The sequence below is a fragment of the Myiozetetes cayanensis genome, unplaced genomic scaffold (genome assembly GCF_022539395.1).
Source record: "Myiozetetes cayanensis isolate MyiCay16 unplaced genomic scaffold, myiCay2020 scf23, whole genome shotgun sequence".
NCBI classification, from domain to species: domain Eukaryota; kingdom Metazoa; phylum Chordata; class Aves; order Passeriformes; family Tyrannidae; genus Myiozetetes; species Myiozetetes cayanensis.
The window spans coordinates 2,970,718-2,998,370 of NW_026087445.1; the positions used below are offsets into that span (position 1 = coordinate 2,970,718).

The 27,653-nt window shown below is 50.0% G+C and overlaps 2 protein-coding genes across 2 annotated transcripts in view; one reads left to right on the top strand and one right to left on the bottom strand.

Moving 5' to 3' along the window:
• The window catches only part of PAPPA (pappalysin 1), a 177,626-nt gene extending 169,256 nt beyond the window's left edge, over positions 1 to 8,370 (top strand). Inside the window, exon 22 of the mRNA XM_050319756.1 lies at positions 1,936 to 8,370. Within this exon, the coding sequence (XP_050175713.1) occupies positions 1,936 to 2,043 (108 nt within the window). The 3' untranslated portion in view covers positions 2,044 to 8,370. The remainder of the gene's footprint in view (positions 1 to 1,935) is intronic.
• An 8,011-nt stretch (positions 8,371 to 16,381) lies between these two features.
• ASTN2 (astrotactin 2) overlaps positions 16,382 to 27,653 on the bottom strand; it is a 314,924-nt gene continuing 303,652 nt past the window's right edge. The window contains exons 21-23 of the mRNA XM_050319770.1: positions 23,390 to 23,490; positions 22,644 to 22,827; positions 16,382 to 17,330 (exon numbers count right to left, since the gene is read on the bottom strand). Of these exons, the coding sequence (XP_050175727.1) occupies positions 17,093 to 17,330; positions 22,644 to 22,827; positions 23,390 to 23,490 (523 nt within the window). The 3' untranslated portion in view covers positions 16,382 to 17,092. The remainder of the gene's footprint in view (positions 17,331 to 22,643; positions 22,828 to 23,389; positions 23,491 to 27,653) is intronic.

The following is a 27,653-nucleotide window of genomic DNA, read 5'->3' on the forward strand; positions in this document are numbered from 1 at the left end:
AGGGAAAGGTCAAATCTGAAATGCAGCAGATAATCTAAAACAAAATGTTTCTTCTACAGTGATCGGAAAAACTCAATTTTTTTTCATGTATCTTTTCTTTTTCCTTTACAGTATTTAATTCAGTCATTAAACAAACCTTCTTCAGCCTCCTCCCCAAACCCCATTGTTTGCAGACTTCTCTGTTTTCCTGTCTAAGAATATTCATAACACTGTGATACAAGGCAGTCCTGCTCAGGCTGGCTTCTGTTGGATCAAGTGACCCTTAAGCTCCTATTGTTTTCTGCAGTTTATAAACTTACTTAGTTGCCAATTATTTGAATTCATTTGCTTTTAACTTTTTGGACTATCTCTTCTCTTTGCAACCTCCATATTTGTGCACTCTGTAGATTCAGATTATGCAGTGGTTGGTTATTTAGTTCACAAGTCACCAAGGCCACGATGAAGAGTCATCATCCTGTTCTACCTGGAGGGCCATGTCTTATGTGAATGAAATCAAAAGCAAAGGGAGGAGGCTCTCTAAGCTCTGATTTGGTGATGAGCCTTGGCTATTTAATGTCTCTGTCAGCATGTCCCTGCCTTAGGCTCCCCAGTTGTGAAATAAAGCTCCACACCCCTCCTTCCCGTCTTGTGCGCGTCAGGAGAAAGACATGCTGGACGTGCAGGGACACGTGTGGAAGGTCTAGGTGGAGATGACAGCAGGGTGCTGGGTCCACATTCCTAGATGTGCTGGGGGTGATACACAGGGAACAGGCAGACTCAGGCTTCGTAGCCTGGAGAAAGTGTTTGTGAGAGTGAACGTGCGGCAGCAGAGCCAAGGGAGGCAGTCGGAGCGCGCGAGTGCAGCCCTTGTTGGGAACGTTGGAGCAGGTTGTGGCACTGCCTTGGGAGGAGTGTAAAGGAGGGGAATGAGCTCATGTGCTCTGTGCAGTTGGGAGAAATTCTTGGGAATTCACTTCAGGGCAAGTGAGACACTGTTCTACTACCGCCTCCTATTTTTCAGGTAAATACTACGATGCAATAGGCCAAAATCAACTTTCACTAGCCAGGCACTGCAGGGTATTGTTTCAGCTCCTTCTCAGGCTTATCCAGAGGGACCATGGATTGATGAAGCTAGTGCATGTAGCAGCATCTCACTGCATTCCTTTGCAGTTCCTCCAGTGTCCCTTAACTGCATCTCTGACCTCAAACACGAGAGGTGTTCAGAGAAGTCTCTGCTGGACTCCAACTTCACTCATCTTCAAGATAGTGTTTGGTTCCATTTCTGAGGAATTGAAACCAAGAACATCCACAGTTAAATGCACAAATGAAGTTAGGCATGGCAGTAGCCTATGCAGGGCCCTTCTCTAGAATGATGCCCTACAGAGGGGAGATTATGTCCCAGGAGTAGGGTTCCCCAAAGCCCCCATGCTGGAGGTGGGTAGGAGTGCTACAGGGGCTGGAGTTGGAACCTCCCAGACCCAGCAGTGTTTGGTGAACATCTGAGCTGGTCACGTGAGATGAAGGTTTGTAACCTTGCTGTGCTTTAGCATTTGTAGCCCTTGGGGTAAGGCCAGCTTTCAGAAGAAGCTGGAACGGTAATGTGATCCAAGCATGGTGGTAAGGACCCCAAAAAGCCCCAGAGTTGCCTGAGAAGTACCTGTCTCCTCATCCAGTTGTGTTTTTGTGCTTGATGGGAACTGTTAGGGGAGTATATGCTGACAGGTAATTGTGAGTCAACCAGTTTCTTTTCACAGCCTTTCATATAGACAGGTAGCTCACCTGAGGCCTCGGTGCACCACCAGCTCAGCACTAACATAAATTGCTGTAAAAAAGTAACACAGCTGAAGATTGCAGCTGATCTCTGAAGATTTCACTCCAGAGGTCTCGTTTGTTCTCCAGACTGCTGTAGGTGTGTTCCCTCCTTCATATCTTTGTGTCTTTGGCTTCCTTCCCCAGGTTACACCATTTCCTATGTCCTGTGACCTACAAGGAGAGTGTGCTTGCCGGGACCCCAACGCCCAAGAGCACAACCAGAAAGACCTCCGTGGCTTCAGTCTTGGGTAATGCCAAGCGACGTGGAATTGGAGGACCACACTGCTCAAGGCAGGCTAGGAGAGACACCACATCCCTTTTGGTATCGTTTTTAACATTTAGCTGCTCAACTGGATGGCATTTCTGCACCAGGGACCCTTAGAATTCAACCAGTCTGCCTTTAATTTTTGTCCAAGGAGAACTAAAGTAGGGGTTTATGTATTAACTATATCTTAAATAGTGATGACGAGAAACAACCAACCAAGAGTCAAGTCGAGAAGACTTTTCATGTATCAAAACAGCATGTTATGCCCACCTAATTTGAACAGCTCATATCTAGATTCAAGGCGAGAAACAAACTATTTATGTACACATATTTATAGAAATAAGTAGAGAAAGAGAGAAAGAGTGAGAGATTATGATCAACGCAAAAAACACTTTCCCCTCCCCAGCACTCACAACTCAGACCATTCACGAGAGAGGCTGTGCTCTTGGAGGACTCCAAGTTGAGCCTTTTCTGGTGCTGAATGCCAAGGTATCGCATGCTCGGGGCACTGAGGTTGGGGTAGGATCTCCACAGGGCTGGGCCTCTTGGCAAGTGACCTGCCGGATGCCCAGCCAGCTCGAGAACGTGGGATGCATCTGCTCCTCACAGGAATGCTACTTCCAGCCAGGGAGCTCAGCAGACTGCAGTGGCCTTTCTGTACGGCTCCTCCTTCTCCTCCCCCCTGCTGCCCTCAAAATGCCAACAAAAACCCCCTTGTAGCCTGCAGGGCTTCTGGGACGTTTCTGTGTGGAGATGGGCAGGTGGTCCCGTGGTGGAGTGAGGGAGTGGGGAGCCCAAGGACTGGCACTGAGGAACGTGGATGGATGATTGCTTCTGAGGAGCAGAGAGGGTGACTCGCGCCCGCACTTGTCATTTGAGCATGTCTGCTGCTGCTACTCCTGCTGCTATGTCCCATTCAACTAGTTTCCTTACTGTGTCAGGACAGGGTGAAAAACAACCCCATGCAACCAAACAGTCTGCCTTAAAGCTTACCTACAACCTGCCTTTGGAACCCTCTGGTCCCTTCCTCAGCACTGGGGCAAGAAAAAAGGACACCAGCCAGCCAAGGGAATCTGCTTTCTGGTCTCCACCCAGCCAAGTGGTTCTCCAGACCTCCAACACCCCACTCTTATGGTGGTCTCTATCTGACAACCACTTCATGCTCCTGTTTTTTCAGGAGAGGGGAAGAGGAGGAGGAGACACATCGCAGGAGACAGTATTAGGTTTTTGGCCATATTTGTCAGTATTAAGCTGCCAGGCCAGTGGGTCAGACCCTTTTAACAGACCAGGAGCTTAGCTACTTGTAATCTTCCAGAAAGAAGGGCATTAGCTGCAGCAGACCTCACACTTCCCTGTCATCCTCCTGCTGTGCCAGATCCTTGGTGATTCCTTTAATCAGAGGGTTCATCACACAGAGTCACTGAGATGCCCAGGGCATCTAGTGCTGCCACTGCTGCTACAACCCATCCCATGGAAATCCCAGAGATCCTTCCAGTGTGGCTTGGGCATGTATCTGCTGTTTCCAGCTCCTGGTAGGAAGAACACACATCCAAAAGAGCATCCTTCCAGAGTGTTGGGTCTGTCTGTTCCTTGGGGCTCTCCTGACTTTTACGATATATTAGGTAAGGACAGATTGGAAAGATTTTTCCCTGCTCCTGCTTGATTGAACATTTAGGCACTGGAGCAAGGCACAAGGGTAAGGGGAGGGGTCATTTGGCTCCTGGACATGCTTGTAAAAGTGGGTAGGAGAGCTGGAAATGGAAAACTGGTAAGAGTGGTAGGTGCAAGGAGCCAGGCTCTTGGTACCCACTGTTGGGGTTGTTTCTACTGGAACAAACCAGAGATGAATCTCAAGAACTAAAATGTAGAGGCCTGGAGAGATGATTGTTGTAAGAAGGTGAGGAGCTGTCTGTTGGGAAGCACCAGTTATTCCTGGAGAAGGCCTGGCCATGGGAGCTCTGTGGATGGCTCTACCCCCACCATGCAGGGACTGTACTGGAAAGGGAGGTGCAGTGGGATCAGGGCTTTTTCCAAGGAGTTAGACTGAGCATCCTCTAGCATAGAGAGCAGTGGCATAAACTTCCACTTTTGCCCCTTGCCATCTAACATGGGAAGCAAACAACTGTGGAAAGGTTGCTGTTCTCTTCTGGTCCCTTCACCCTCCCCTTTTTAGTTAGCAGTTTGTTCATGTGCCATCCAGCCCATGAGAAGAGCTCACAACCCCAAAAGCCTGTCAGGCTGCCAAAGCATCATGTCCTCAATGCCTGAGGCACCTGGGCATGATCTCCCCTCTCCACCCTACCTGGGTTTCACCCTGGCAGGGAGCCTCAGTTCAGGTCCTGCGTGCATCCTGAAAACACCTTTCCCAGTTACGGAGCTCAGCATGGAGGAGATTTCCCATCTGCTTCTCCCACCCTGGAAAGTGCCCGGGAAAGACAGGTCTGTACAGGCATTATTGCCACTTGCTGCTGTGGGCTCCCAGGAGCTCAGGGCCAGCTGAGCCCCTCAGGCCAGCTAGGGCCAGCCCCTGGAGACCTTCTCAGCTCAAGGGAGTTGGTGGCCTCTCATCAGCACAGCCTCCCACCTCAGCTTCACCCCTGCAGTCCTGGGGTGCCCCAACTCCCTTTCCCATGGGCAGGCTTTCCATGCTGCTATTTGATTTTTTTCTTCTAACTACCACGTTGGCACTGTCCATCTCCTCCAGCAGGGTTGACAGGACTGGGAGCAGGAAAAGTTCTGCTCTGAGTCATGTTAAATCCAATGACATTTTTTTTCAGTTGGGGCAAAGCTTTGCCCTCTGTGTGTACCGTGCACCCAGAGGGATGTGGAGAGGGGAGCCATGGGACACAGAAAACTGCTCAGCTCTTGTCCCCTGTGCTCCCAACCTTAGGCAAGGCCAGATGGATGACCTTGCAGTATCTACCACTGTTTGGGCCTAGAATGCCCAGTGGACTCCTAGGAAAGACCCTGGAGGCCACTGAGGGGGAAGTGAGAGGGACATCACACACTGAGCCAGCTGTGTAGGACAACATCAAAGCAGAAGTCTGGGGGAAGAGAAGAGTTGCTCATACTGGTGAAATTCAGCTGCTCATGAAGTCCAGGTCACATTAGTGCCAAGATCTTCTCTGTCACAGATAGTGGAGCCAGGGCTGCACCTTACCTGGGGGCCACCAGCCAGCTCCTGGCTCTGGGTGATGTCCATGGCCAGGGGGAGAGAAAGCTGGAGCAGAAGGTGGTGAATGGTGCATGGTGGGGTGGGAAACTCCCAATCAGCTGCTACCCCTCTCCCTCCCCACCCTCTGGCAGATGGGCTGAGCTGGTGTCCTCCTGCTTTTCTTGCATCTTCTGCTGTCCCACCCAGGCTGAGAAAGGAGGATGGCACCAGAGGACTCTTGGAATCGGGTTCCAGCTACCTCCCTTCCAGTTTCGGTTTCACTTGGTTGTAACTGTCGGTTTGTTTGAGGTTTTACCTGTGTTTAAGAAAAAAAGAAAAAAAAAAAGGGAAAAAAAAAAAAAAAGAGAGAGAGAGGAAAAAAAAAGAAAGCCCGATAGCCAACATAAGTTTCTTACTGCGACTGATTTAAATGGGGAAAAAAAATAACAAGTGAGGCTTTACAGAGAGGGATAAAAGAGGGGAAAAAAAAAAAACAAACAAACATAAAAAAGGAGAAAAGGAAAAGAAAAGAAAATCCGCATAATCCAAATCCAAGAAGAGCAAAGCCTATTTTTGTGTGTTTGAAAGGAAAACACCGATTCTGCCAGCTGAGTAGACAGCTAGATACTAAGTGTAGATTTCCCTAGAAGTACCGTGAGGTTTTATAACATTGTCTGGTTTTGTTTTCCTCGTGCGTTGTGATAAATCCAGGAACTAAGGCTAAGGGGTTTTTCCCCTGGTATATTGTTGTTTGTAGGGGGAGGGGGGCGGAGTTTGGTTTGGGGTGGTTTTTTTTGCCAGATTATTTTTTTAAGTGTGTATTTGTGCTTATTTTTACGTTATCCAACTGTACATACGCATTTAACCAGTATTTCACTGTGCTCTAATTACTGCACTCAGAAGCACTGCACAGTCTGAATCCCAGAGAGCTGAGAGAGACTAGGAGTGAGTGGGGAAGGAGAAAGCTGCTACCTGAGCAGACAGGTGATTCCCAAAGGTGGGAAGCGGGGTGCCAACCATCCCCTTCCCACACTCCAGCTGGTTGTTTCCATTCAAGGTCAAGCTACAAGACAGGAAGGGATGGGGCAGAGTCAGGCAGAGATGGGGTGAAGCCAGCCAAGGCTGGGATGCTCAGAGGGGTTTCAGAGGTGGTGGTTTGGCCTTTGAACTGTTTTGGATGCCGTGGAAATTCCCAGCCTTTCGACACCATCCTGCCCTCCCCTGACTGATCCCTGGAGGCCCCAGTGAGAGTTAATGGGCATGTTCCTACCACTGGGAGAGGACCACGTGCCTGGCACAGATACAGTCCAGACATCTCCATGGTTTTGGGCCCCATTTTGGTCTCAGTGGTGCAGCTGAATGGATTTACTTTACGTCTTTTTTCCATGTCATCCCATCCTGTGGGGAAGGCCATCTCCCTACTGGGGATGCAGAAGTGCTCCTGCCTCCAGTTGACCTTATATGTTGGTCAAACTGAAGCCCTGGGGACAGTCCCCTTTCTCTGAAAGACCTTGACCACTGAGTTCAGTGGGAGCACGACCAAAACATCAGCAGGAGCAGGTCCGGGTGGCCCAAGATGTATTTCCTTGGAGCTACAGTCAGTGTGGGCAAAAGGGGTTTGGTGTTGGGCTGTTCCTGCCACCTGGGGGGATTCAGATCCCAGTTCATTTTAGCAGGAGCAAAGTGAGGCTTCATGTTTCATTTCTGTCTTCGTTTGGCAAACTGAACTTTCCCCTTTTCACCGGATCTGCACATCCAAGATTCATTAAGGGTGAGAATCGCTTCCTCTGAGGCCACAAACAAGAGCTTGGGTTGGCTTCAGGTGTTCGATGAGGAGTCTTGGTGCTACTTGTTGGTGGTGTTAGTCCTGTCAGGTCGAGATACGGAGCTAACGAGTCCAAGTTGTCTTTGGTTCCCGTTCTGGCTTAGTTTAGTCTTTTGTTTTTTTTTTTTCATTCTTTTGATGAGGCCATAATTCAGCCACCAGTTTCCATCTTCTGAGTGCAAAGAACCAGGGCTTTAACGAAACATTTCACCAGCAATTCAAGAGGGAATTGGAACCATTGCGGAGTTTGCATTGTACGGCCTCTGTAATTACGTACCTGTCTGCAGATGATGGGCTGAATTTTGCTCCCATCAAGTCAACACAGGTTTTTGTTGTTGTTGTTGACTTCCCTGGGAGCAGGATTGAGCCGTACTATATATATAAATATATATATATAAATATATATATGATATATATATAATATTATGTGTGTAATATTATATATATATCAGTGTAATATTTACAAATAAAACTGTGATCTCGTCTAGAGAAAAATGTATTCATATTACCAACTGCTCTTCCATATTTATGTATCATATTGTATCTTTTTATTATTGTTATAATTATTATGATTATTATGGTTATTATTATTATTATTATGGAATCTTTCTTGGCACCTTTTGGAAGCCACGTCAACCAATACTCCAATGAAGTGCTGAGGATCTATTTTCACAAGAATTCTACTGGTCTACTGTATAAAAGAAAAAAAAAAAAAAAAAAAAAGAAACAAGCAAAATACAGTTCAACCCTTAATTCTGTACCTCACGCCTGTACGTTTGCTGCTCCGATTTTGGGTTTTATTTTGCGTTCGTTTGTTTTTAACGGATCTAATTTAAGTCTCCAAGCAATATATAAAGATGTAAATAGTAAAGCTTATTTATTAAGATTGTCATCTTTTTTAATTTATATTTACACAATTGTTCATCTAATTTATTTTTTTTTTCAATACAGTTTTTAACAGTTGTCTTTTTTTTTGGTTCATGATGTTTTTTAAATCATTTTCACAGAATTTCTTTATACAGGTTTTTCTCTTTCTTTTAATAAGCAACAACTTCCTCTGGTCTTTCAAAAACAGGTCATGTTTCACTTCAAAAAGAAAAAAGTTATGTCAGATTCATCAGAAATATTTTGCCATTGTTGATTCCTATACCCTAAAGTTCTATATTATATAAATATATAATACCTTGTATGCTTAAATATTTAACTGTGTGATTTTGTATATATCTTCATACACATGCTCACACACATATGAGGGTTAATGTCCCCAGATGTTGGGAGAACAGAGAATCAGAAACACAAACAATATAAGCTTGTATTAAAGAGTTCTGAACTGGACCCCTCGCTCTTGCCGCGTCTCCTTTGCTTTCGGTCGAGCCGGCCCCGAGCAGCGCCGGGTACCCGTGGGGATGCTGAGTGGGGCTGTGGGGTCCCACATCTGGCTGCACAGCTGCCCAGCACCCTGTCCACATCCTGTAGGTCTTTGGTTTTGGGCAGGGGGGTGGAAAACTGCTGTGTTTTGACAGTGGATGGAGGGAGGCAGCGCTGGCCGGAGTCGTGTGAGCCCAAGAGCCCGTTTCACCTCCAGTGGGTTTGGCTCTGACAAGGTGGTTCAGGTCCTGCCTTGCTCAGGGCAGGTTGGTGCTTGGTGGAGGTTTTGGTGTGAAAGGGGTTGAAAATCCAAAGGTTGAGTGCTTCTAATTTTAACAAGAATTTAATTTCTTTTTCAAATTATCCATGGTTTCTGCCCTCTCCATCACATGTGGAACATGGTCATCCAGAAAATGAGTCCCAGTGGGAATGTGCCTTGGCTCAGGGCTATTTCCTAGGAGGGAAGGAGGGCTGAAAGCAAACTATGTGCAGCTACAGAGCTGAACATCTGAATGCAGAGAGCCTTTGGACACATGAGAAAACAGACAGATAAGGATAAATCAGTCTCCAGTGGTGAAGAGATAGCTGGGCTTGCAGACCCCCTGACAGACCAAGGCCTTGTAAGGTGTGTACAGGGAGCCTGTGCATGTCTGGTGATGATAAAGCCCTGTGCCCAGTGTAAGCACACATGTACATGTACACACACACATGCAATGTCACAGCTTGACCTGGTCCCCACCCCTCCTCAGAGCTGGCTCACGTGCAGTGAGGATGCATGTCCCTCCTCCTAGAGAATGAGACTCTGCAACCCAACAACATCATTTTGGTGGGCACAGCGATGGGGACATCGTGCCCACAGGCATGAACAGGTCCAGAGGGAACAGGCTGGACTCCAATCACAGGAGTGTCAGGTCTTGCTAATGTGTGAAATAACCTGACTTGGCTCAAGAAGCTTTTTGATCCAGAAGCATGGCTTTTTGTTGCCACAGCAGGTGTTTGTGGAGAGGAGAGTGGGCTGGACAAGGTGCAGCTCCAGCAGAGCCTGCAGCAGCCCAGGGCTCAGCCCTGAACAACTTGTGCAGCCCACCTGCCCCAGCCAGGGGCAGCGTCCCTGGGCATTTCAGTTGATGATCACTAACGGTAAAGTCCTTCATCACTGTTCTAGCCCCATTAGCTAATTTTGCAGATTTTCCTCCCTCAGGGGCTTTGCCTCCCCTCAGTTCCAGCCACGCTGGTCCTGCTCTGCTGCCCCCACGCCATTGTTGCTCCAGCAGGACCCCCCACACTGTGTAGAGGCTCAACTCACTGCCCTCACACTCAGACCCAGCCAAAGGAAAGGACTTTATCCTACTGTACCGAGAAATCTGTATCAATTCAGCTTCCAAAGGTGGACTGATTCAGCATTGACATCTTCAAACTTTGGGGATGCACACACAGGTAGGACAGGCACTGTTCAACCCTGACAGTTATTGATCCCTGATCCTAGAAAGAGTTATTTTTAACCCAGTTAACTCCCAAACTCATTAACAATTTAAGTCCCTGGGAAAGGCCTGGTGAGATGTGGAGGTTGGGAGCACAGGGAGAGGACAAGGAAGGGATGCACAGGGGCAGCAGTGTTAAACACCAGCTCTGCTTTCCCTGTTACACATTGTCCTTTGCACATGCTTGGGTCACCACTGGGCCCTAATGCCAGGCAGCTCTATTTGCCATCCTGATGTAGTTACAATACTGGCTGGTACCACCTTGGACCCCTCCAGAAGTGTGGCTGTAATACCACAGAACAATAAATGAATCCCACACCACACAATCCATGGGATGGATGGGGGCAGTAGACTGAGGGATGAGAATAAATTATGGGGGTTTTTTGATGCTGACATAAATGAGTCAGTAAAACTGTTTTGCATTTTACCTGTGAAAATCCACTGCCATATGCTGAGCAGGGAGAGGCAGAAAGAGCACGAGCAAGAGTGCATCGTGTTTTCTATCCTGTCCTTGTCTGTGGTCAATGCATTATTAATGGGCTATAAGTGCGTCACAGACAGCCCTATCAATAGCACATACTGTAGATAAAAAGGCCCAGGAACGGTGCATTAAATGGGCTGTGTCTTTAGCAATATACAGATCAATTGGCTGTGTGTTGAACTATCTATTAAGCGTTAATAAAGACCTTAAGGTGGGAGCAGCCATGAGGGCAGGGAACAGCGGGTAGCTCTCTCCTGCTGGGCTCTGCTCAGCTCCACTCCTCCTGCATGTGCACAACCACCCCAGGATCAATTGGAATGCACAGTCAGAACAACAGTTTCTGCGTCCAGATTACGTGTCTGTCTGGAGATCAATGGCTAAAGAGAGGGAGAGAAAAAAAAAATCAATATGTGCTTTGAGCCAGGTCTGTCCTGTGAGATGGCAACAGGGCTTGTGGCCACCAGCAGATGTTAGATCTGGTTGGGACCTGGCAAGGGTGGCAGCTTTAATGTCTCATCCCCCTAGCAGTGCTGCTGGTCACCTCAGCGTGCCACCACCCCAGGGAGTCACAGCACACTCAGCATCACCTGTCCTGGACCACCAACCTCTCCAAGTGTTCATGTGCTGATTAACTGCAGGACACTTGTGACATCAGGTGTGGTTCCTGTTGGCTGCATGAAATCAAAAGGAGTGGACTGCATTATTATATATGAAAGCTGGGGAAATTGTTCTGAATTCATATGGCAAAGTCCTCTCCCAGCTCAAAGTCACAGCTTCTCAAACAAGTATGACATTGGTAACTGTGGTAATCATAGAATGGCCTAGGTTGGAAGGGACCTTAAAGATCATCTACTAATGGGAAAATGAAGCTGTTAGTAACAGAACAATTTGGTCAAAAAGAGACAGAGGCTTAAAAAAGCTTCAGTGGAAGGACTGGAATATAAAGGAAACTACTCACAATTATACAAGAAAGCTTCTTTCAGTGTAAGCAAGTACATCTGAACATCAAGTGAATGTTCAGGCTGGCAGATATGTGCCCATGTGTTCACCTGCTTGCACACAGACACACGCACAAACTCAGAAAAGCCTTTGTGTCCAGCACTATCTTTTCCCAGACTTTTTCATCCCACCTCCTCAGTTTTTCAGGCACACACCAGTGAGGTGAAGAAAAGTGAGCACTCATACAGCTTTTTTAAGAAGCCTAAGAGTCCCATATCTAAGCTCACTGCTGGTCCCCTTTATCCTGATCCAGACCATGGAGATGAACTGACTTACGCTTCAGGCATTTTTGATGAGAGTTGAAATATGAGGATGGTTCTGGCTGCAAGTCAAAGCCCACCTGTGTCTTTGGGCACTCACCTTGTAGCAGAGACATGCTCAAAATACAAAGATTCTTTACAAAATATTACCTTAATAACATGGTCCCTCCTAAGCCCTGTGTTTCCATGAGGTTCCACGCCACAGCTAAGAAGGCTTGGGGAGATGGGAGGGTGGGCAGGAGCAGGGAAGGAAGAGGGAATTCTTTTTATTGCACACTTTATAAGTACTGCAGTGCTCAAATTTTCCAGCCAAGCATTTAAAGCCTCCTGACCCCCACAGCACCATATGAAATACCCAAGCTGGTGCCCAGGATCTGTCAAGAGCCTGTTGAGCATACTCTTGTCTCCCCCTATTCTCAGCCCAGCACTGTGAGGGGCACTCACAAGGCCAGAGCTGCCCCTGGCATGTCCCCCCACCACAGTGAGACTCTGAGCCATGGTCCTGGTTTATCACCATGCCCACTCAGGCAGGCAATCAGTCCAAGCGTGCTTAGAAAAAAACCCAAGAAACCTTTTCTTTTGTGTCTTGCAGTGCACAAATTGATTCAGGTTGGTGATGCTCAGCGTCTGGAGAGCTAATCCTGCCTCTGGCCCAGCAGGTACAACGTGCAGTTTGCATCCTCCCCGGGCAACAAGATGTGAGCTCGCAGGCTACTGAGGCACCTGTGGCACCACAGGGCACTGCCACAGTGAAACACTAGTACCACTGCAAGGCTTTGTGCCCCTCCAGGCACCCCCTGTGATGGCAAGGACCTGGGCTGCCCATGCTGCACAGCCACAGGCACTCCCTTGGCTTCTTCCCCAGGCTCAGCTGAGCCCTATCCAGCCAAGCAAAAATTAAAAAAAAAAAAAAAAAAAGAGGAAAAGCAGAAACCAAACAAATAAATAAAGGAGCAAACACAGCACTTGACTCCAGAGGCCTCTGCCGTGGGAAGAAGCTGTCCCAAAGTGGTGTGTCATCAGTGGCACAGCAACCCAAACAATCGGCCCCTCTGTGATCGGTGCCAGCTGCAGCCCGGCTGGGTGAGGGTGGTGGGGAACAATGGCCGTGGGGACAATGAGGATTGTTCAGGCTCCCCCGGAGGGAACAGCCCCACGCAGCCCTGGGAGGGGACCTGCAGCTGTCACCAGCTCTGAGCTGCCAGACAAGTGGCAGATTTGGGGTGCCCTGCCCGTTGGGACACTCAAAGGATGCTGGAAGTGGCAGTGAACATGGCTGTTAAAAGGAAGCATGTGAAGCCTCTGCAGGGAAACCATCTCCTGGTGCTGAGGTGGAGTTTATGGAGGTGCATAGATGGGAAGTTCAGGCTGTGCAGGGAGCAGTGAAGACCCTGCACATACCCATGGCTGCTCTATCAATGCTGTTACCTGCACATGCATTCGCAGCAAAAGCACAGGAAGAAGGTTCCTCCTTTTGACCTGAACTCATCCTAAATCTGGTGACTCCATCCAGGAGCCTTTGATGCCAGTTTATGCACCCCAGCCATGCTGTCAGGGAAGTAATTTCAGCTCTTCAAATGCACGTGGGTAGTTTATCTATTAAACCTGGACGATGGCACATTTTTGTCCCTCTCCCCACTTACCTTTCATGTTTCATACACCCCTTGGTGCTCTCCCCACCCAGGACAGCATTGCCCACACTCTGCCAAAGTCCAGTCAGTGGCACAGCAAGGGTGGGGTATGGGTTGGCAGGAGGAACCATCTCATGGGGCAGCAGCATTTTGCTTTGGAGCAAGGATCCCTCCTCCCTAAGAGAGCCAGAGGAATGGCAGAGGGGCGTGTGTGTGTGTACACCACGGGCATGGGTCCATCTGCCAGCACTGCTGGGCTGTGACTGCTGGGCTGTGACTACAACTGTTTATCTTGAAAGCCAGTGGGATACATTCTCCAAAGTTTCCAGGGAGAAAATACAGACCCTTCCTTTCAGCTGTGTGCTGGAGGATGTGTAACCTCGACGAATTCCTCGGTTTTGTTTGGCTTGGGCACTCCATGCTGGCATAGCATCACCAGCCAGGGGCTCTTCTGGCTTTGATCTGGGAGCTAGGTGTGCTTCTCGACAGGTTAATGGCCCCCAGACTCCACAGCCTTCCTGCCCAGGAGTCTAGACTCTTCCACCTGCTCTGTACATATTAACATAGGCTCACACACAACTCTCTCTGTACAAAACAGCCAGTCTCACCAAGGATATGAAGCAAAACTCCTCAGCAGCTTTCCAAGGTAAGCAGTAAGCCCCTGCAATGGACACAGCTGCAGTGTGGATCCAGGGGACAACCAGCCTGTCCCTGTGCTGCTCCTGTTATGTTCCCACTCAGTGCTACCACAGTTGAGGGTCTCCTTTCCATCACCATCTGCAGCAAAACAGCCCTGTGCTACAGGCTTTGCTCCTCTGTGAGGGATGGGTATCCCAGGTGCCAAACACACCACTGGTGGGGGAGCTCACAGTGTCAGAGTGGATAATACCATGCTGAAGGGCATCCCGCCAGCTGCCTTGTATCTTAGCTGGCATCTCCTATTCCCAGCACCTAGCACCACACTCCTGATGGCCAGGAATCTCAGGGGCAGCATCATCCCAGCCACACCTAGGGCTGCCTCCAGTCCTGTCAGAAAACACAAGCAATTTGTCCACCAGGTCGGTCAGCACCGGTTCCCGCCCGCAGAGCTGCTCCCCATCGACACTCTGCGCGGGGCTTCCAGGAGAAATGAATCATCCCCGAGCAAAGCAAACAAAAACAAAATAAAACACCGTGTCTGCAAAGTGCGGGGAAAGGCAGGGCTGAGGGCCAGAGCCTCGAGAAAACAACACAGCTTCACAGCACCTGGAGGTGCACCCAGTGTGAGCAGCAGGGACGGGCTCCGTGCGGCTGCTGCTGGTCCTGGCAGCCCTGGGGTGTGCTGTGTCTTGAAGAGAGTCCAGAGGGATCTGTCCTGCAGGTGATGAAAAACCCACAAGGACCATCCATCCCAACTCCCTGGCCCTGCACAGACACCCCAACAATCCCACCCTGTCCCTCAGAGCATTGTTCAAATGCTCCTTGAGCTCTGGAAGGCCTGGGACCGTGCCCACTGCCCTGGGAAGCAGTGCATAAACACTGGGTGAAGAACCTTTTCCAAATATCCAGCCTAACACCCTCTGACACACACTCATGCCATTCTCTCAGGAACTATCACTGGTCACTAAAGAGATGAGAGCAGTGCCTGCCCCTGTGCTGCTCCTCGTGAAGAAGCTGCAAACTGTGACATGGTTTCCCCTTGGTCTCCTTTTCTCCAGGTTGAACAAACCAAATTACCTCAGTTGTTACTCATATAGCTTCCCCCTCTCCTTTATCATCTTCATGTCCCTCCTTTGGACACAGTTTTAGATCCTTATACTGTGGCACTCAAAGCTGCACATCAGTCCCAGTCAGTCTGCATCAGCAGTTCCAAAGAGAGATTCAGGGGTTTTTCCACCTCCCCAAAATGCACACACTCTGTCATGGAAGCACATGAAGTGGGTGGCTCAGTCTGACACCATTTGGGACACCAGCACATTGGCATTTCAAGGGTTTTGTGGCAGCTCCAACCAAGCAGATGCAAAATTTTCATTCATCTGCAGCAAATCGCAGTCATCTCCTTCAATCCCACAACCAACCTCCAAGGTCACCAGTCACCTCCGAAGGACAAAATGATGGTTAAGGGACAACAGCAGTGCTGAGAGGTTTGAACACATATGGTGGTGGTGTGGTTCCTCCATGGTCCTCGTATTCAGTGTGGTATGAACCTCAGTGACACAGAGATCCATAGCTCAGAGCCCTCAGTGTCAATGTCCTCTCCCTCTCCATCAGAAAAGGGGATTTAGCTTAAAAATTAGGACCTTGGGCAACCTGTAATGCTGTGGAGCTTGCTCCACAGGCTGCAATGTCACAGCATTTAAGTTTTCTGTGAACTCCAGCAGAACTTTGACCAGGTACTGGAGTCCTTCCCATAGCACATCAATGAAGAGACGTAACCAAAGAGGAGATAAAAAAAGAGCAGTTTGGATGAAACAATCAGAATTATTTGCGCGGGTGCAAATCAGGCAAATAGGTTTATCTCAAGAAGAAAAAGGTCTCTGGTTGAACTTCCTCCACATCAAATCCTACACCTTTGTTTGGTTTCAAAATATTTTTGTTTTGAAACTCACCTCCTGCTTGTTTGCTTTGACATTAAAGGGTTAAATAACCTGAAAAACTAAACAAAAACTGTTTGCTTTGGGCTGACTAAACTGATTCATTCAACCCATACTGTATCCTCTTCCCCCATCAGGTTTGTTGTTTTGCTTTAAAAAGAAAAAGCAACAGCTCTGAGCTGATCTGATTTTTGGTTTTTTCCCCTCTCACCCTCCTGCACTTTTTGGTTTGGCTACCAGGCTGAGAAATCCATTACCCACATGGAGCCCAGGCCAGCCTAACCCACATCTGACAGTAAAATAAACCAGATTCTCCATGTCTTTTTAGCCCCTGGCTTTCTTCTTGGGCTTTCCCACACGCTTCCAGCTCCCACTGGGGCCAGTGGCTGAGCTGGGTGTTGGGGCAGGAGAGGGCCCTGTGTGAAAGGCTGCCCTTTTCCCTCCTTTCCATGCATCCAGCTCCTGGGGTCCCACATCCCAGCACAGGGACTGCTGTCAGTGATGCCCTCCCTGGGGAGACCACACGAGGAAGAAACACCAAGGAGGCAGCGAAGATGGACTTAATATGAATCTTTAATGCACAGCACAAGCTGCCGGGAACCTTGCGAACGAAGGCTGCGCTCGGAGCCGACTCGGAGTGCTACAAAAGCCCAGCTTGCCTGCAGCGTCCTGGCACCTGCCTGGCATCCCTTCTGGGACCCTCGCTGGCAGCGCGGTGTCACCGGCCACCCACGCCACCTCCTGCTGGCGTCCTCGGCCACCACAGCACCGGGGCCCCTCGCCCCACAGCTCCTGCCCCGTGGCAGGGCAAGCAGGGCAGGCAGGGCAGGCAGGGCAGGCAGGGAGGGGGTTACCCTGCACCCAGCAGCTCCCCTCTGCCTGGCCCTGGCCTCGAGTGGGTACCTCCTCCTCCCAGGGTTTCGGAGCGTGTGTAGTCCAGGAAATTCAGTAAGAAAAGATTAAAAAGGAGAGGCTTTTATGCTGAGTCAAATTAGGTAATTTTTTTTTTTTCTTCCTTTCCTCTTGAAAAATTAAAAATTAAAAAAAAAAAAAAAAAAAAAAAGGAAAAGAAAATAAAGTCCAACTTGCTGATTTCTTGTTTCTCTGCCGTCTGTGTGAGAAAAGTCCTGTTTGGCCTCGCTGTTCCCTTCCACCCCCTCCGAACATCACCCGACCCCAAACCCCACCAGCCGCTCAGCACATCACGAGTCCTTGACTCCTCGGAGTCCCTTTGCCTCCCACAGCTCCAGGCCCGCACCTTCCCTCACCGCCCCTTGGACTCCCCGTACGTGTTGCGCAGCATGGAGACCATCTTCTCCTCGCAGGTGACTTTGGTGTCCTTTAGGATGCTGTACCAGACCATGCCGGGCGGCCGGACCTCGTCGCTGCGGCAGAACAGGTAGGGCATGGTCTCGGTGCGGCTCTGGATGTAGGCACTGCGTAGCAGGGTCGAGCAGTGGCTGCTGACCTTCTCCAGCCTCCTCAGGATCAGGTGAGCCTTCCTGGAGGGGACAGGCAGAGATGGAGACAGAGCAGTGCGTGGGCAATGCACAAGGGAGACCAGGAACCGGGACTTCTGCATTCCACCACCAGCTCTGCCACGTGACAAGGATGGACAAGACCCATTGCCTGACATTGTCTTTCCTATTTCAAGTGCAGAGAAGCTCTGTTTTTCCTGAATTTCTGGATGTATGTACCATTTCACAGCCCCAAGGTGGTAGGGACCTGAGGTCTGACACATTGGAGCAGCTCGTGTGCCTTGGGGACAGTCTACCCCTGGCTTGATGGTTGCCACCACCATGTGCTCCTGGCAGGCCCCAGTGCATGTGCTGGCTCCAAGAACCCTGGTGAGACCCCAGATCTTTACTGCTCCTGACTGATGAATCCTGGTGAGACCCCCAGCACCCTACTGCTCCTGACTGATGAGCCCAGCGCTCCCTTTCCTGTTTTCCCAAGTCTCCACGAGGCAAACAGCCCAAAAGGATTGACACTTAGAAGAGTGAGGAAAAAAAAGCACAACATATTAGACAAAACAAAATAAACCCGTAAGAAACCAAGAATCCCCTTGTGGGAGTCTGCAAAGTGCTAAATCAAACAAAGGGAGGGAAGAGGGTTTACTTCAGTGGTCTGAAAGTCTCAAGATCACAGATTATTTCCTCTCCCTCTGGTGCCACAGGAAAACTCCGGATTCAGGGCTAGGGGATTTCGCAGTTCCTGCAGGAATGTAAATTCCCGATAATGATATGTCAGGGGCAGCACTGTCAGTCGGCGAGGCATAAACATGGGGATTACTTGATTATGAAAGCTGAGTGGTGTTGCAGTTTGGGCTGTGAGCTCCCAGCCATGGGGGGGAGCGTCAGGAGCCCAGTGTCCAGGGATGGGATGCCAGGGAAGGGCTGGTCAGGGTCACCCCAGCGCCAGAGCAGAGGGCAGAGATGATGGCAGGGGGTGACAGGGCATCCTGGCATCCCCAACCAGCTGTGGACCTCTCCCTCCAGAGTGGGAAGAGTGGATGAAAGTAGGAAACCACTGCTCCTGCGAGGCTTCATGGGGAAAACAGTCCTGCTCCTCCCTGGGGTGATGTGCTCTGGGTTAGCTTTGAAGGCAAGAGCAAAGGGAGTTGGCCCTTCTTGGACAACAATCCCTGATGTCCATGCATGGATTTAATCTATAAAGACAAGCCAGACTAGGCAATCCGAGCCTCATTAGTTACACACATCTGTAATAATGATGTCATGGGCTGAGCTGTGTCCAGCTCTGACACAATAATACCTCTACTCACGCTACTCTCCGTAGCAGCCACCTGACCTTCTGCAGCACGTGGTGCTCCCGCTACATGTCAAGACTTGACACACTGCCAGGAACAGGTCCTTTACTGCTGGACATGTGCTGTTAAATTCCACGATGGCATGAGATGATTTTAGTGAAGACTGATTAAAGCTCAGCTCAGTAGCAAACCAAAGCATGCAGTTTCCCCCAAATTGATTGCTATTCCAGCTCACCCCAAGGCCTTTCCCAGCCACAGCAAGAGGGGAGCGATGAGGAGTGCCCATGAGCAGCCCTTGAGGCAAACCCCCCGTGGTGGGTTAGCCACGACTGGCCCCAAGAACACAAGGAATGGATGTCCCAGCACACACCTGCAGGTCTGCAGGCCACACTCTGCTCTTCTCCTCCCTTCTCGCTGCTTCTCCTTATCTACCATGCACAGCTTTCCTCACTGACCTCTCACCTTTCTCTCACACAACCTGCCTTTGGCTCCGTTTCCCTTGGCCTTCTCTACCTTCCCATTTTCATGGCTTGCTCCATCATGCTTCCATGATCTTCTGGATTTTGCTAAAACTCACCATGTTGTCCTCACTTCCTTACACATACTCAGATCCCTTTATCCAGGAAAATATTATTAGGTATGAGAAGCAGCTCAAGGATGGCAGGAAGTTCAGGGGTCAAACCACCCCAACCTGCTGATGTCTCCTGTGGCAGAGGCTGGGCTCCACACACCTGCTGCATCCACAGCTATGCTTGGTGTAGTTAATCCCAGGAAAAAACCCATGTTTAAGGGATGCAGCACACGATGGGTTGGCCCTATGAGGGTGCTGAGAAAACACAGAACTGTGGTCATGGGGGAGACAGAGCGATGGGGCAGAGGGAATCAGGCCCCTTTTGATGTCCAGTGCCAAAGCCCCAGTTTTGATGGGTTTCACCGCTTCGAGTAATTTATTTTAGCAGGGTAATGAAGTCATGTGGAAATGTTAGATTTAGCTTTCTGCTGTCAGCTGTTCCCTCTTAAAAAAAATGAGAAAGAGAGACAGAGCTGGTGAGGGGAGGGGTGAGAAAGAGAGAGAGGCTTTCTGGTGAAGACCGGCTAATAAATTACAGGAGCAGTTTTTGGGCTGCCAATTTAACACCATAAATCAAGCCCTGGGTATTACCCAAGTGCTCCCTACGGAGGGCTGTCGGGTCAGAACGACCACCTTTTCAAATACTGGAAATGAAATCTTCCTAAATGCTGACCAACATCATCCCTGCCAGAAATGGCAATTTATTGCCTTATTAAAGGGCAGGAATTGGGAGGGGATGGCAGGGGAGCGAGTGAGTGAGGGGGATCACTCTCATGGCTGCCTGTGGCCAGACCCCAATCTCTCAGTCCCCAGAGGGATGAAGTGACCCCTTTCCCCCTCACCCCACAGCCCAGGGGACAGCAGTGCCCTCCCACCTGCCATGTGCCCACTGGTCTGGTGCCAGCCAGGGACAGATTCTGGTCTCCACTTAGATGGTGGATTTAGGAGGTCAAAGCACACTCACAAATGATGAAGAGGGGAATTTAAAAATAGTGATGGCTCTTTGCAGCTACTTCCCTCTGTGGTGCCTCATGGCACGTGGGGGAGAGCAAAAGAGTGTCTGCTGCTGGGGCACTTCCCAAGGGCTCGTGCATGAACCAGTGGCCCCACCTTAAGGGAGTGCAGTGCAGTGATTGCACTGGGGACAGGGCACTGAGGTCCCTGAGACATGCTGCCTCCTGCTCTACCCAGCACCAGGGATGCTCCTGATGGGATGTTTGCCCTCCAGCTGCACAGGGGACCGCAATCTCTCACCTTGATGGCTGGTGTGGGGTGAAAACATATCCAGAATCAGCCAAACCCTGCCCTGTCTCACCTAGGAGGAAGGTACTAAAAGAGCACCAGCCAGCATGAAGCAACAAAGAAATGATACCTGGGCTGGAGGGAAGGATGAGATTCCTGGGACTGCTGTGGGGAGAGGGTGGCTGCCTGGCTGCTGTGTTCCCATATGGGGTGATTTTGTCATACATTCAGATTTTTCCACTCTACTGAGAACTGACCCGGGTCTGTCAGACCCTCGTGTGGGAGGACAATGAGTCCAGGACTTGATGGCCTCTTATCACAGCCTCCCATCAGAACATTGCATTCCCCCATGTACCAGAAGGCAGCTGCTCTGGAGATGCACTTCATCTCTTTTGTCTGTCCCGGCTGCCTCTCTGGGCCACTGGCTGGGGCAGAGGAGGGTTTGTGAGCCCTGGGCTGATGCCAAGTCCTGACCCCGCTGCTGGTAGCCACAAGTAGGGGTATGGAAACAAGATTTTAACCTAATTATTTATCATGCCTCCTCCTAAAAAACAGACCCCGCTTGCAGTGGTCATAAGAATCATCCTGAAAGCTCAGTAAAAGAAAATAATAGTGCAATCTCCCCGTGGCTGTGTAAGGGAAGCACGTTGGCTGCACAGATCCAAAGGCCTGGATGCACAGTAGCATTAAGCCTTCACTGGTTTAGACAGATTCTTCTGTCTTGTTGGAACAAATTAACTCTGCGAGATTCACTCGGTGTCTGTGAGAGGAATGGGGGGAGCAGGAAAGGGGCTGCTGTTGCTAAAGGAGACGAGCAGGATGAGGTAAGCCAGGTGCTGAGATGCTGCTGACCACAGAAAGTCCTGGTTTAGGGCCACCTATGAGCTAAGTTTTTAATGTCTCCTTAATGTAAACGGTCTGGTTGGGACATCTGGCTGTCAGTGTGTCTTCTTGCCAGCAGCTGTTTGCAGTAACCTGTGGCTTTCATGGAAACTGGGCTCACGAGGACTCCAGTGTGATGTATTTATTACACGGAGGCAAATCAGCTTCCCTCTTGTCGCTTGGTTTTACGAGGGAACGTTTGCTGTGAAGCTGAGGCTCGTCTGATAAACATTTCAAGGTACGAAAATGAACATCCCCCTGGGAAGGAGAACAGCCTGTCAATTAAAATCGCGTTACGAGATGGCCCCTCTTGGCAAAAAAAAAAAAAAAAACCAACAAGAATCCTCGCTGCCTCCTGCTGTGTCAGTGCCTCTGTTCCTGTGCAAGCTCCTCGAGAAGCCAGGCTGGGTGGCAGGGCTTCGCTCTTGTCACGAGCCTGGCACTGGCTGCTGTGGCATTTATAGATGCTTCTCCTTGGCTGCAAGTTCTGTATTCCTCAAGTGCAGAGCAGGGGCACAGGAGTGCTGGGAGGGGCTCCTGTGGCTCGGTGAGGACAACAGGCAGCAGCTGAATCGACCACTGGCTCCAGATGTAGCTGGTACTGAGTGGGGCAGTACAGGCAATTTAAGTGTCACCTTGCAAGTCCCATGGCCTGATGCAGGTATCGGGTTAGACAGCAACCTTCAGGGGGTTGGATCTCAAGTAACAGGGGAAATAAGGATGTGTAAGAAGAGGCTGATGGTTCCCAGGGATTTAGAAGGAGAGGAACAATTGCAAAGGACAAACAAGCCTTCAGTGTCATCAAAGGAGGAGGAAGGCAATGGGAAGGATGAGAATGGCTCTGTGCCAGAGGCTAAATGAACCACCAAAGAAACTATGACCAAGGCCATCTCTGGCAGAGGACAAGCCCCAGACCAGCTTGGATTTATGTCCAGGAGGGGTGCAAACTGCTGTGAGGAGTTCTTATCCTGGTATTACAGACAGATTCTCAGCAACATCCAACAGGCAAGGCAGAGAGAAGGAAAAACTTTTCCAGGCCCAAATTATACCATTTGCCACCCACTCCCCAGTGTTTCCAAGCACGCAGTTCATCCACAGCATCACCAGCCTGGTTCAGACCGGGTGATACAAACATTCATCCCAAGACCACTCAGCTGCCAGGTGTCCCACCAGCACTCATCCAACGACCAAGCTGGAAATGGAGGTCTGAGGAGATGCAGGACAGCTTGGTGAACACCAGAAGGGGACTTCTCTCAGCTACAAGGAGGAGGCAGGGGTGTCACATCCACAGTGGCCAAGCAGAGGGGTGCTCTGGGCATGGGGCAGGGGAGGATGCAGGGAAGGGACAGGTACCTGGGCCCCAGCTCGTCCTCACTGCGCCAGACAAAGTCTCCGAACTTCTCGTAGTGGGAGTTGTAGTGGTGCTGGACTCGGAAGAGCATGGAAGCAGAGACCTCCATCAGTGTGTTATAGGCTGTCTGCTGCTCCTTCCCACTGGTGTAGCCATTGTAGAGGTTGTAGATTTTGTCAGCTATCTCTGGAAAGGATCAGGGGATGGGATTATTGAGCAGTCTGAAGGTGCTAACATGGTAAGGGAAGGAGTGACACCCTTGGCAGGGCTGGCAGCTGGGATAGCTGCCAAGTCCCTTGGGGCTGCCTGCAGCAGGGTTTAGTGACCTGGAGAGCATTTAGCAATTCCTCAGACTAATCCTGCAGTGGGTGCCCTGCACGAGCAGAGCAGCCCCAAAGACTCCAGCAGTACTCCATGAAGGAGCAGGAGTAGGATGGGTGGAAAGCTGCCAGCACAGGCAGGCCCAGCCTTATCCTCCCAGTTAGGGCAGGCAAACTCTTCCCAAATCCACCAAACCAAAAGCCATTGCACAGCTGTGGTGCTAAAGGGCAGGAAGAAAACAACACTGTTGATACCAAGATAGTCCTTCAGCCAGAAATGCAGCACCTCATCACCTGTGATTTTACAGGAGCCTTCACACTGGGAGAGGGGGGACTGGACAGGTTTGAAGGAGTACAATGAAGACAGGAAAATGAAAATTAGCAGGAAATGTCTCTTGTTGTGGAAAATGAGGTGCCTGAACACTGACCTTCTGCCTTGCTGTCGTCTACCAGTGGGCAGGCTGTCCTCAGGGTGACCGTGCTCAGCTCTGAGTGTCTCCCTCGCGTATCCACCGCGTAGAGGGTAAATCTGGAAGGCAGGAAGGAAAACAGTGTCTTTATCCCTCAGTCCCACACCACCAGGTTGTTATGGGAACTGGCCTTCAGAAGAGAAAAGAAAAACACAGTCCAGGCACTATCAGTCAGTTTTGGCATCTCAAGGAGGATGTGAGATGATCTGGGGCTTAGAACAGGAGAGCACCCCGGGAGGGACAGGTGCCAGGAGTGGGGGGCTCTATTTCCTATCCCCCCATCCTGGGTAGCCCCGTGGGGCTGCACCTGCATTCCCCTGACTGGGGAGGGATGCAAACATCTCAGGGCTGTTTTGCCATGCACCAATGTGAACATTATAACAGAGTGGTGTTTGTGAGTCGTGCTCCTCTCTGGCCCTCCTGAGAGCAGGGCAGTAATTCTTGCTGTAAGTGGGCTCTGTGCTGACAAGTGACAGCTCATACTTGTCCTGTGAGCGGCCCTTGAGTTGTTTGCTCCCTCATTTCCTCACCAGGGTGGGGTTGGTAAAAGGGTGGGAATGATAATTTCACACTTGAGGCTAATGGAGAGCATCTGACGGTAAAATACGGCTTTTGTGCCGGATGGAGCATTGAACAAACAGGCTGTGGCTGCATGGAACGTCCCGGGATGCTGAGCTCAGAGTCCTGGTCAGAGCATCAAAGCTCCAAAACGAGAATGCTTCTTAGCAGCAGGGGTGACAATCTTCTGTCCACTCTCCTAAAGGCATCGGTTCATATTTATTCGCTCTGAGCCAGGCATGGAAACTCGAGCTGGCTTTGACAAAGTGCAGGAGCTGGTTTGAACCCCTTGGAGGTCTGAGTGGTGGGGTACCCAGCTCCTGAGGAACAGCACAGCACCACTCCTTATCCTAAGGTAAAACCCAGCAGCTTTTGCAACTGAGTGCAAGGAGCAGCATAAAAGCAGCTGAAGCTTAAACGGGATTGAGACCCTGAGGTATGTTTATTTAAGGAATGGTCCTTAAGTCTTTAGCATCCTTGGGAGGGACAGAACCCTCCCTTTTCCTCACCCCACACACGAGCACTGCCAGCCTCCCTCTCTCCTCCCTGCAGGCCCTGCACACCCCACACGTGGCTGATAAGGGCTGACATTTGCACAGTAGCAATTCCCAGCACAGGACATATTCCTTCCAAGCAATTAACATCAGCTCCTTAACAATACTCGCCGCCTGAGAGGATGCCAGCAGACTGCCAAGGAACCCACTTGTGTGCAGGGACAACTCCCATTCTCACAAAGCTGGGGCACGCAGGGGACGCACACGCTGAGCTCACCCAAGGAGATGCTATTTAATTCCTTGGCATGACATCATTTTCCCTAATTTAGCAGGAGCGTTTGCTCAGAGTGGGAGCATCTCAGGAAGGACGTCCGCTCTGTGAGACTTCACAAGTACCACACACAGGCTGTTCTCCCGCTATAATTAAGGGACAGTCAGAGCAATAGGGTAATACTGAATTCCAGGCAGGAGTCTGACTTCAGAGCTTTGCATCCTTGTCCTGGAGGTGCCACCACCCCTCCTCCTCCCTTCAGCAGAGTTGTTCAAGGGGAGTGAGGAGTGTCCTGCTGTGAGCAGGTAAGGTCTGTGAATCCCTGTGTTTCCAGGTCCACGAAGGAACAGGAATGGGGACACCCAGTGTTAGGTGGGGGCCCCCAGCCACAGTAAGAGGAGGAACTGCAGCAGCAGAGCTGGGCTGAGATCCAGGAGTCCTGCTGCCCACCCAGTGTTCAGCAGTGGACAAGGCTCTTCTTACTCATCAGCATAAGCACAACAAGCAGCAAGAGGACTTAACATCAGGGTACTGCTGCGAGCTGCTCTCCATCCCCATCCTGGGGTCACCTGCCGAGCCACAGCAGCTGTGTTGTTGTGTTTTCTTTTGTAAAAGGGTGAGCAGAGGTTACACATTAGCTCAGGCAGCAAGGCTGGCTCCATTAGCTCCGAGGCAATCAGTGCCAGAGCACTTTCCTTGAAAAACAGCAGACTTTTATCAAAACACAATTGTAATATTCAGCAATTAGTGTCCACTTCACCTATTCCATCGCCAGTGGGGTCAGGAGGATTGGTTGGGTGTTCAAGCACATCCACCCCTCTGAAGACCTGTGTTAGCCCTTTGACTGCACTTTTCCCCTCTGCACAGCTCACACAGAAGCAAAGTCAGCTGCCAAGAGCAAGAGCATCTCTACTGGTCAGGCCTGGGTTAAAAAACACATATCCACAAACAAGCCCTTCATTTAATTGTTTTCACAGACAATATAAGAAACAAACCCCCAAAATGTACATGGAATCAGAATCAAAGCAGTTTTGATCTGGTCAGAAATTCTTTCTGAGAACAAAACCCATTGCTTTACCTCACCTGAAACCAGTCCTCTTTCAGGCACCTGAGAGGAAAGTTTTTCAACTCCATTCACTCTGAATGAGATGTTTTGGACTCAGCACCAATCACCCAGCTCTGGTGGAGGCTGGCAGCCTGGCAGTACTGCAACCTCTGTACCTCTCCAGCTCCTTCCAGCCAGTGATCTCAGAGGGTTTTAACATTAATTACAGTCCAAAAGATCACCCAGAAGCACAGCAGTATTAATAGCTCTGTTTTATCGATGGTAAACAGAGACATATGGGGTGAAGCATCGTGCCCTGGAGAGGCTCAGTGACATGAACAGTTTGGAAACTCGGGAGATGATGGTTTCCAATCTTGTTCTCAAGCCACTTGACCACCCAGCCTCTGCTGCAAAACACTTTTATGGCCAGTTAATGGCACTGTGCAGAGTGCTGGGGTTTAGTTTTGTTCTTTTATTCCCGGAAACAGACAATTAAGAGAAGAGAGTGCAAAGACCTGTGTCTCAGTGCAAACCCAGCATTCACATCTTGCCGGAAACCTCTGACAGATGCAGGCAAGGAGCTTCAAGCAGGGACAGGATCAGCCTGGGACACAAGAGGGCATGAAGAGGGTGGCTGGTGGGAGGAGGGACCACCACCACACTGGAGGGGTGGGGATATGGCCTTAAGCTGAAGGAGGATAGATTTGGACTAGATATTAGGAAGTAATTCTTTACTATAAGGGTGGTGAGGCCCTGGCACAGGTTGCCTAGAGAGGCTGTGGACTCCCCACCTCTGGAAGTGCTCAAGACCAGGCTGGCTGAGGCTTGGAGCAACCTGTGAGTGGCATCCCTGCCCATAGCAGGGGGGCTGCAATGAGATGGGTCTCTTCCAACCCAAACCATTCTGTGATTCTGCGTCTGCAGGACAAGCCAAGGGAAAACTGAAGTGAGCACACTGAGGGAGGGAGCTACACTGAGAACATGGGGGGGACTGGAGTTCAGCTCTGCAGGTCTCCACTGAGATCCTCCTGCCACCCTTACATCTATGACAGCGTTGTGGGCCACGGACCAAAGCAGGCAGCATCCCCACTGATGAGGATGGAGCTGCACTTGAATAGGCCTACCCCGATGATTTGTGAAAAAATGAGGCCAAAGAGTGGTTCTGAGCACTTTGCCCCAGGCAGAGATCTCTGGGGTGAAGTCAAAGCCAGAAACCAAAAGGTCTCAGACCTGCACTCGGTGCACGAAACCACGACAGGCAACCTGGAATGCCATATGGTAGCTACGATCTGGCAGAGCCTCCTGCATAACCTGGAGGTGATTTGTTTAGCAATAAACTTTCCTCACAACATGTTCTCATCTTCTCCCTGTGCTTTCCAAAGGAGCTTGGAGCTCCCTGCTACTGTCTCGCAGCTGATCCTCTGCTTCAGCCATGCCTTTGTCACGAAGAGTTGTATTTCCAGAAACACAAAGATGTATTTTACCCAAAGAGGTTCCAAAGAGGTCCAAATACATATGCTCTTGGCAGAAATCAGCCCTCCATGCCTGGAAACGCTGCCACCTCTGCAGCAAATGCAAAGTCCTATAAAGTAATTGCTGCTTAAATGTTTACTACTAAACTCAAACCTACTGGGACCCGAAGGAACTTTCGGAGAGAAACAGAAACCAATTAACATGTGGCCTCATGAAATGTCAACACCTTCCTCGTAGATACCCCACCCAATGTTGGCTAACGCCTGAATTTTATCACTAGGCTCAAGATGCTTCTTGGGGGAGGAAGAGAAAGCAGAGAGGGGAGTTAAAACTTCAGTTCCTGGAACCCAATGATTGTGGAGATTGTCAACTGCGTTTCAA